Below are 10670 nucleotides of genomic sequence, written 5' to 3'. Positions count from 1 at the left end.
TACGTTAGGGAAATATAAGTGAATATACTTTCACAGATGAAGACGGTATTTTTGTTAAAGATATTAAATGTTATGAACAAAATGGCACCTTCTGATATGGGGCTTCCACAAATGGGATTAAAAGCAGCAAAGGCATCCCTGGTATTTGCCGATCTGCAGCCATTTCCTCCCCTGTACAGAGATGCTGCCGGGGCTGAGCGTCGCAGTTATCTCTATCTTGATTTTCCGCTCAGATTCCCACGGCTTCTCTAAATTCAGACTGTTATTTGAAAGCATTTGAATGAAAAAAAAATTACATTGATTCCACAAAGGCAGGAAGCTTTCCACTTAGGAGTGTGTATTTCATCTGTAAGAAACCAGTGCATTTTCATTGCTTCCGGATTCCCGCGGACTTTCCATCTCAGCGGTTCTACTTTCTTGAGTTTCCCGTCTCCACTCTGAGCTCCGCTCGACTGACCTTTCATCTGCTTCAGATGCCACCTATCCCACCCCGACCCGATCACTCGCTGTTTTTTAACCTAAGAATGTTAAAATACGTTGTTATCCTGAAACATTCAGAGCTAATATTTCCTTTCGAAAAACCACTGTTATAAATGTGCAGATGCAATACATACAAAGGGAATGCAGAAAAACAAAAAGATAACTTGAACATTTTCTGAAGTCTCGTACTCAGAGAAATCTATTGTTTATATTTATTGTAGTTCATTTCAAGCTTTTAGTGGGCATGCTGTGAACCAGACCTGAGCCACAGCTCCATTTGTTACCTGGTCCCTATTACCTCCATTTTAGCAGGGGGGCCATGATGACACTTTGGGTCTTTCCGTATCAATATCAACTTGGACCTTGTTTCCAACAGTCCTTGAAATGTGAGGGTATTTCTCTTTCTTGAGTTTATGCTTATTGAGTAAATGCTCATTCCTTTAGGAAAGGAATGGGGGAATTATATTCTACATATTTGCAGTGGCACTGCAGGGTCCTCAGGACTTGGCTTCTCCTTTAGTCAAAAATTTCAGGTCTGAAAACTGGTTTAAGATCAGAAATTGAGCAAGGTATTGTGATTTTATTTTTAACTGGTGTAGCTGCCCTCAGTCTCCTGATTCTCCATCCTCAATTTCTTCTAATTGTGTAGACAGTGATATGCTTGTTGACTGCCCATCTGTATTGCTTCTAGGGATGCTGTATTTTATTAATTATCTCAAACACTCTGCAAAGTTGGCTACCACTCTGAAATTGTCTCTCATTACAGTAATTTTGCCCACCCACTCCTGGGGCATGCACACACGCACACACACACACACTCACGGATTCTGATGGTTGAGTGCTGCTATCTCTGGCCTGAATTATTTCAGGATCCTATAGTCCCCACTGCTGTCAGTGAAGCTACTTCTGTAGCAGAATCTCATACCATCAGCCCAGCGCCAATAGAGGACACTCATTATAGAACTTCTCAGTGAGGCTGGTGCCCCTCTCCTCAGCATATTACTTTTTTTTTCAAACAGAATGTCCTTCGGCCCTCTTGTGACACATTCACCTAGTGGGTTTTCCAGCGTTACATGGTAAATCCAATAAATCCACTCTAGCATGCCCACTTTTCTGAGATTTTGATCCCTCCTTTCTGCCATAATCACGAGAGTCCTGGCATTCTTACCACATTTAGTGAGAGCCATTTCTTTTTCAAGCAGGAGAATCCTAATAGTATGTTGAGTTCTTGCCAGTGTGTAAAAATTCTATACTTTTGGAGAATACTCCAGTATCAGTAAACTCTACTTCAGCTAACTTTGAGTTCTCTTCTTGATCCAGAACCCTTAGAATTTAGTTCTATATGGGAAAGACGCCGAGTGAGTGGCAGAGGCACATGTTTGGCAGAGGAGAGGTCTCTGCATTGTCTTCAAGGAAGAAGAGGACTGGGCTACTTTTAAAAGGCTCAAAGGATCTTGGGAAATCTGGAGATTTAGATGTTCTAATGCATCCCACCAGATGTCTCCATTCAATGTCTCAAGGTTCTATTCTTTTCCAATCAAGGCCATGACCTAGGCATAGAAGATAATCTAGTTTGAGAATTTAACCCACTTTGGAGTTCTACTATTCTTATGATTAAATCTTGGATCTGAACCTTAGCTTTTTATGCTCTTGAGTTGCAGGATATGAGAGGTTCTTTATATCCTATTATGGAGACACTCTGGCTTTCACAGTTAGCCTTTATTTGATGAGATATCATCCTCAGCCTTTAATCATCTTCTTCCAAGGCATCAGTTTCTTCTAATAACAACGATACAATTCTGTTATTATTACCAACTCTCCCATATTTATCAGGCACCTGATACATCACATCTTCTTGTGCATATCCACCAGTATAGCATCTCAGTTCAGGTCTGGTGAAAGTTTTAAAAACTGCTACTTTGTGCCAGTGGCTGTTTGTGCTCCACCAATCCCCTCACTACCAACCAGATGGTGGGTAATTCAGCTTCAAAAATCTCATCTTATCATCCTCTTTCTCAGATCACTTTTGGTACCAACTATTGTAGGTTGGGTTCCCCGGAAAGACTCCAAGATGGGGATTTGCATTCAGAAAGTTTACTGGGGCACTACCTCAGGGTCAACACCTGAGAAGCAATGAAGAGAATCAGAATTTGTCAGAGGGAAAAATTGGGCTGCAGTACAAGTGCAAAAGGGCAATTGCCTACCCCTTGGGGGTCTCCACCACTTGAATGGGTCCTTCAGAGTTGTCCTAAATTGAGAAGCCAGATCGTGGCTGTTATACCTCTCGTTGACCAGTAATTGCATACAGGCTGCCCCTGGAAATGAAATGTGACCCTTGACCTGAGACAATTCCTAAAGAGGGATGAGAGTTGAGAGCCATCAGGTAACAACCTTTCAAGGACCTGGGATGGTAAATCCTTCTGTACAGGGGGTTCAGGTAATTTGGTCAATCCACCATCTGTGACAGTCACAGTGAGGAAGAAGAGAAAGGTATGATGAGTTTGAGCACAGGATAGGATTTAAAAACCACCACACTGATCCCAGTTGCTGCAGAAAAGATTTTATTGGAGATAGGGTCAGGGCTGGTTCTGAAGCTGAGGAATCTAAGGTTGAGAGAGGAAAGCCTGTCCTTCAAAGGGTGCTCTGCCCAAGTGTCACAATCTGAATACAGTAAAGATCAGACATAGGAAAGTTTTTGTAGGGTCCAAATTAGAAAGAGGCTCCAGGTCCCACTATCGTGAAGATGCCCTTCCCTTCATGTGAGGCAATTTCCTGCTCCCACTAGACCTAGGGCTCCTACAGAAGAGTGACAGATCAGTGGGAGCAGGGGTGGGCTGGGTGTCACAGATAAAGACTGATCCGAAAATGTTTGGAAATTGACATTACATGTTTCTCCTGGCGAAGGAAATATGAAGTGGAACCTAGATTGTATGGCTATACACCCCATTGCTATTTCTACACCTTTAGGGTAGAGAGAGAAGGAGAAATCAGAATGTATAGCAACGTTCTTTTTCAGGATATTGTGACAAACTGAACCTTCCTCATGGAAGGATGATTTCCCTTTGATGGATATGCATTATTAAATTTGTAACGGATGTCTGAGGATTTAGGGTTTCCATGCTGTTTTTTCTTCACCCACTTACTCTTGCAAGGGGAAATAGCAGTAGCCTTCTGAATATAAATCTACTTGGTAGAGAGTGGGAATTTTGGCACTATAGAGGTGACTTAGTCAAGTGGAGACCATTTAGGAAGACAGTATAGTGAAAAGATGGATTTTTTTTTTTGAATAGGTCTTCAGGTAAGAAGCAGAATGGCTCCTGCCCCCAACTTGGTCTTCCTATTTGATTTTGAGCTGTTTCAGGTCTGCCAGAATATCTGACTTGACTGTACTGACTGGAGCCTGATGGAACCAGCACATGACAGGGACTCCATCAGGTCCCACCAGGAACTTTTCAAAATTCCAGCGGATGTCATGGACCATGATGGGTTCCCAGGATATATGTTTGATTGAGCCCATAAGTTCAGAAGGGTGAGGACAGGATTGCTGCAGCAGAGAGATGGAAAAGAGAAATGACTGTATCATTTCTGCTGTTGGATGATTCAGGCTATTTTCACCCACAGGTAATCTATTCCCTCTTATATCAAGATATTTTCATTTCCTCTGATTACTAATATATTCTCTGAATCACTAAGATACCAACTACCAAGAATGTTGTAGATATTATAGCAAAAGCCTATTCCCTCTTTCTGTTTCTCCCTGTGACCACATCACAAAATCCTGCTGCTATGAATAAGATATATCACCTCTCTAGCTTTCAGTTTCCTTTTCTGCAAAGTGAATGGTTTAGATTAGAATGTGTTTTCCCAGGTCTTGATGCTCCATGGGCCAGTAACATTTCAAAAATATCTTTTGGGACCAGTAGGAGTTCCAACATTTTGTTTTGTCAAATAAGAGAAAATTTTAAAAACATCATTGCTTCACCATTTAGTTTTAAAAAGATAATTATAAGAATAAATTACATATACGTACTAATCTTAGAATAAAGGGTAGCCCTATAAATCAGTTGAGTTTATGAAATCCTCCTTATATTGTCCTATTTTTTCAATTTACTGAGAATATATAAAAATCTCAACATAGGCCAGCTTTGGCTCACAGTTCAGCATCTAAGAACACTGAACTCTGATGATCTTTAGAGCCCCGTTCAGCTCTCACATTCTCTATATCTAAGAGTCAGTGTTTCATATAAAGCACTTACTACATTGTATTATATCTGATTTCTATGTCATCCTCTCCAGTATGAAATCATCAAGGAATAGGGACTGTTTCTATTCATCTTTATACCCTTATTATTTAGAAAACTGCCTTATAGATAGCAGGCACTCAACAAATATACCTTGAATGTATGAATGAATGAATGTCAATGAACAAAAGAGAGTGGTCCCAGTGAAAGGTGACACTCTACACAACTCTCTCCACCACACAAAGCCAGAGCATCATAGATACTAACAAATTAAACCCCAATCCCTATGCTAATCTCGAGATCTCTTCCAAAGAGTCCAATCCCACCTCCAGGCAGGTGCCCTTGGATCCATTTCTACCACACCAAGTTTATGCTAGGAATATTTGGGAAGAAGAGGCTTAGGTCAGTGATTAACTCACCTTCAAGAAGATGAAGACTTTCTGCTCTTTTTCGCCATTCACATCCCCTTTCTCAAAAAGCTGGAAATTAGGTACATATCCTCCTCCTGGACGGACATACCTGCAATGAACCATAATGTTCCCAGGAAGCTCCAGAATATATGAAAGAAAGTTATAATGGGGTACCAGAATTTGAGGTCATGAGAAAGGGGAGAGAGAGGTGGAGATATGGAAAACAGGACTGGGAAGGGGAAATAAGGCCATTTTTAAACTTTGGGCTCCCTGATTCACTTTATTTTTCTCTATTCCACATCCTATCACTGTCTCCCCCTGCACTGTTTCTGTAGCAGCAATACCAGGAGCTATTTCTGTGCTCCTGGTCCTCCGTGGTCCGTCCAGTTCTCACTTCCCAGAGAGGGGGAGAGAGTGTCTGACACTGCCAGACTCATATCAGCAGAGGCCAAAGTTAAAATCAGTTTGCAGATGCCCCTAAGCCTATTAACCCACTACCCATCCCAGAAGTCCCTAATATGGAAGTGCCTCTGGAAACAGAGGAAAGGTAGACAGAGACCCCTATAGGGTTTCAAGCAGGCACTTACTTCAGTCCCGGAAGGATCTCTGAGTTCTCTCCTGGTTCTTGCTTTCCAAACTGGTTGCAGGGAAAGCCCAACACAACTAGGTCAAAGGGCTTCAGCTCCTCCTGAAGTGCGCTCAGTTCTAGGGGTAGAGAAGGGACAATATGGCGGCCTGGCTAGAGAGCCTCCTTGTGTAGAGAAAGATCCTTAGAGATACCCATTTTACAGAGGAAAAAACCAGAGGCCCAGGGAAGGAAAAAAAAATATCTAGGTCAGAAAGACTGTTTGTGGCAGGGCTGAAATTAGATACTGGATCTCTAAACGTGTATTCAAAATGTTATAGTGCAGTATTTCCCAAATCTGCAGCACATCAGAATCAGGTGGGGGCCTTCCTTTAAAAATAGGGATACCCAGGTTCCATTCCAGAAAAATTTCTGATTACATTCTTTTGAGATGGCTCCCCAGTCACCTTTATTATTCTAAAGCTCACCAGATCACTGCTGGTGGGATTGTAAAATGGTTTAAGTGCTATGGAAAATAGTATGGAGGTTTCCCAAAAAATTAAAAATAGAACTACCATAGATCAGCATTCCCATTTCTGGGTATATATGCAAAGAATTGAAAATAGGACCTCAAAGAGATATTTGCACATCCATGTTCATAGGAGCACTATTCATAAAAATCAAGACGTGGAAGCAACCCAAATGTCCATCAATGGATGAATGGATAAACAAATGATTGAAGAACTGGCCTTCAAACAAATTCAGCCTTAAAATGGAAGGAAATTCTGTCACATGCTACAACATGGATGAACCTTGACGACATTATGCTAAGTGAAATAGACTAGTCATGAAAAAGACAAATACTGCAGGTAAGACAAATACATTTGGTAAATGTATTTGTGTGTAATACATGTAAATGTGTGGGTAAATCTGACAGGGGCAAAGAGAACCAGAGAAATTCCAGGTTGAGCTTCCTGGTGTTCTTCAACAGTCTTCAGGATGTTAAAGATGCATTCTACCTAAAAACCCTCATTGATATGCCAAAACACAAGCTTCCAACTGCCTTCTTCCCCAAGTTTTCCAATTTGTCTCCTCAGACTTTTATAATTGTCTTCTTTGTTCACCCTTTCTGAGCTAGATATTTTCAGTCCCCTAGCAAACACTAACCAGTCCCACTCAGATTCTGCTCAGCCAACAGGGTCAACTGATATCTCCTCTTAGTCCTTTATTTATTTTTATTTATTTACTTTTGCAATATGAGATTGCTTTCCTGTTTCCAAATGGTTCCTTAGTACCTTTCCCCACATCCTCCACTCTTGTCTTTAGTCACTGTAGGTAATCACTTCCTCTAGGAAAGAGACAATAAATTAGGAAGCATGTCTACCAGTCCTTGAGTAGCTATTTCTCAGTTTCCTCATCTGTTATGTACAGAGTGGGAACTGAATAAATTGATTTTTAAAGTCCCTATAAACTGGTAAAATGAAGTATGGTCCAGTAGAATATTCTTCAGTCTTGAAAAAGAGGGAGGAAATGGTCTGAACTCCAAGGTACCTTATTAATTTTAAAAAGCAAATTGGCAAATAGTATTTACAATATGTTATCAACTGGGGGAAAAGAAAAAAAAGAATACCCATATATTTTGTAAACATGATAATATTGGTCATCTGAAGGGAGGGGAAAGAGTTGAAAAAACTTTTCACTCTAAACTTCTTTATTCCTTTAATTTTGAGCCTTGTGAATATATTACCTTGTCGAAATACAACATAATGAAAAATTTTAAATCAAAGTTCTTACTAGTTCAAATATAAGAAGTACATCTGTTTCTGAAAGAAAATAACCCTGTTTATTATTTATTGGCTTTCAAACAACAAGGCCTAAGATATGAGAAAGATAAAAATCTGCTCTGGGTCATGTACAGAGAGGGAAAAACTACACTTAAAGGAGGCATTGAGGTTGGAGAGGGAGTGTTTGCCTCTATTATGGCCTCCTCTACCAGCCCTTGCTCCAGTCAAATGTGCTCCAGGTATAAAGCCCCTTTCCCCTTTTCACTGTCTTTGTAAGTTACATGTAAAACCCTGGAAAAGTCTCAAAAACATCAATCCTACCTCCTGTATTTACCAAGGAGACTTGAATCTTCAGAGAGGCTCCTAGCTGTCAGATACATTATTGATTCTCCTGGAAATCTCAGGAGCAAAGCAGAGGCAGGACATAGGAAGGGGTCAACAAACATTTTCTGTGAAGGTCCAGATAGTAATTTCAGATGGTCTCTGACACCATCACTCATACAACCACTCAACTCTGCCTTGTAGCTTAACATCCATCACAGACAATCTGTAAATGAATGAGCATAGCTATGTTCAATAAAACTTTGTTTACAAAAGTAGGCTGGCCAGATTTGCCCTGTGGACCATAGTTTACTGACTCCTGACATCAGGGAATAAAGTCACTTGATCATGAGTATTTATTTTGATACATAGAATTAGAATTAGAATATAATTCCAACATGACTTAGAATATAATGAGCTGGAAAGTTTAGTCCCAAGGAGATTTGGTTATGAACTCTTAACAGAGTATTGAGCTGTCAGACCACAATAGGTGGCCACATTGACAAAAAGGACATGCTTGCCCGCATACTGCAAAGAGGAAGAAAGCAGAGGTCAGAGTCTTACAAGAAGGACTGAGGGCAAGATTTGGGAGCAGGACAGAAGGCTCCACCTTTGAGCCCTGTCCCACCCTCTCTGGTGGTCACTCACCTTCTCCAGCTTAGAATTTGACTGCACGAAGCCAGCTAGGAAAAGGGGGGAAAGATAGGAGGCCCTTAACTGTACAGTCATGACTAGTATCTGTAGATCACTAGTCTGAGAGTCTGAGGTTGTCGGGTACCTGGCAGCCTTTTGATACCCTGGCAGGGACTAGCCCCAGCCTATGCAGGCCAGTTGCAGGGTGGCAAGGATTTCTGGGGCGTGAGTAGGGCAAGAGGACGTAGAATTCAAACCACGTCCTCACCTACACACACCTCCGTGAGCACTCAGCGCTCTCTAGTGCGATGAGGACCCGGGACTCACATAAATTCTGGCAGAATTATGAAAAGGTGAGGGCAAGCGCTCCACAGTCCTTGAAGACAATTGTCTATTTTTTCTGAGTGGATAGCTGTATCTAGGTGCAGACATCTCAGTAAAGTCACTGCAAAAAGGCATGATAGGGCTTCCCTGGTGGTGCAGTGGTTGAGAGTCCGCTTGCCGATGCAGGGGACGCGGGTTCATGCCCCAGTCCAGGAGGATCCCACATGCCGCGGAGTGGCTGGGCCCATGAGCCATGGCTGCTGGGCCTGCGCGTCCGGAGCCTGTGCTCCGCAACGGGAGAGGCCACAACAGTGAGAGGCCTGCGTATCGCAAAAAAAAGGCATGACATAGACATTCCAAATACTAATCCTAATATTATTATGTAAGTTAAAAAAAATCAAATAATGGACCACATGTGATCCATTAGAAGGAAACTGGGCCTGAGGAAGGGAAAAATATTTTCACGTTAACATGTTCACTGTACAAATGTTTACAAATGCTTTCATGTGCTTACTAGTCAGTAAGAAAAACCAAGCAGCCCAAGAGAAACACGGGCACCAGACAGTAAACCAAGTGGCATCTGTAGTAGGATACAATGTTCTCCCTTACCAAGAATTAAAGAGGTATAAAGAAGAATAGTTGCATTTTGCATTTATCAGATTGGCCAAAGTTCAAAAGAATGGAGGTGCCCAGTCTCGGTGTCAGTCTGGTATAGGAGGCTCTTACACACTAGGTGGGGGCAGGGAGGACTACTAATAGCCAACAACTTTCTGGAGGATAATCTGCCATTTTGAATGTGATGCTTTTTTTTTAAGTAAATAACTTAAAATTTTTTTTGAAATAATTATAAATGTATAGGAAGTTGCAAACACTCCTCTTAATCTCCTGGAAGCCCGAAGGCCCAAGAAGGATAATGGAAATGAGACTCAAGTTCCTCTTAGGATAAAATGCTTTGCCTCTCAACCGTCATAAGAACCCCCATCCATTCAGCAACAGTTTCCAGCCACTGCTCAATAGTCTCAGCCAAAAGTTTAGAATAGATGAGTTGATGATGCAGACCTGGAGCCCTAGGAATTGCTGAGTTTCTCACATAAATAACATATTTAAATCCCACCAACTTCATGGGGGGTGGGGGGGCTGACCAGTAACTTTCTCTTGTCTACAATACAGTTTTACTTTCTGGACCTCAAGTACTAAGGTTTGAGTTAATCATACTCCTAAATTCATGATTATTTGTCCTTGTAAGTTTCCTCTCTTGTTTTATTTATTACTCATACCCAAACTTCAATGATTTTTGATTCCTCTCTGCCTATAGGTAAAATATGTTTAATGTGCATAGTGTTCTTATTCTTGAAACAGTTGTATATTCCTCATCAGATTATTAGCTCCTTGAAGTTTAAAAAATTATTTGGGTTTTTTTCTATTTAAATCTCAGATTTAAAGGGTAGAATTAATCAAACTTTTAAATGTATGGTACTTTATCATCATTAGGCTATGCAATGATTCTCTTCTTATATTAATTAAAAAAATTTTTTGTCCCCTATCCACTCCCATTTTCCTACCTCTCAGAGAGGAGGAGTGGCAAGGAAACAGTTACTACAGAGTGGAAAGTTGGCAACATTTGTTCTGTTGCAACAAAACATTTGGTAAAACTATTGCCTGATGACTTAGAAGGCAAAATGACTAAAACAAGGATGAATGCCGTTTGCGGTTCCTATGGCTTTGGAATTACAAGGGGTGAATTCAGCAACTAACTGTGCTGTAACGAGATAACTAACAAAGAGATGTTGAAAAATATTTGGATTAGTTGAAGAGTATCGGGTTTGTTTGCCTTTACCACTCTTCCCACACTCTTCTTCCTCCTCCCACAGGATTTGGGCTGACAGCTCAGCTTTATTCCCACGTTTATTGA

The 10670-nt window shown here is 41.0% G+C and overlaps 1 protein-coding gene across 1 annotated transcript; it reads right to left on the bottom strand.

The window, feature by feature from the left end:
• Positions 1-3817: 3817 nt before the first annotated feature.
• LOC101330299 (epididymal secretory glutathione peroxidase) lies at positions 3818-8530 on the bottom strand. Its single transcript, XM_033863615.1, is given in 5 exon segments — positions 3818-4024; positions 5141-5240; positions 5719-5836; position 7771; positions 8264-8530. Coding segments are annotated over 5 exon segments (693 nt in total).
• Between the last annotated feature and the right edge of the window lie 2140 nt (positions 8531-10670).

This window comes from Tursiops truncatus, chromosome 10, assembly GCF_011762595.2.
Source record: "Tursiops truncatus isolate mTurTru1 chromosome 10, mTurTru1.mat.Y, whole genome shotgun sequence".
In the NCBI taxonomy this organism is placed as follows: domain Eukaryota; kingdom Metazoa; phylum Chordata; class Mammalia; order Artiodactyla; family Delphinidae; genus Tursiops; species Tursiops truncatus.
The sequence above is the reverse complement of the archived record's forward strand: the minus strand, read 5'-3'. Positions and strand labels throughout refer to the sequence as shown.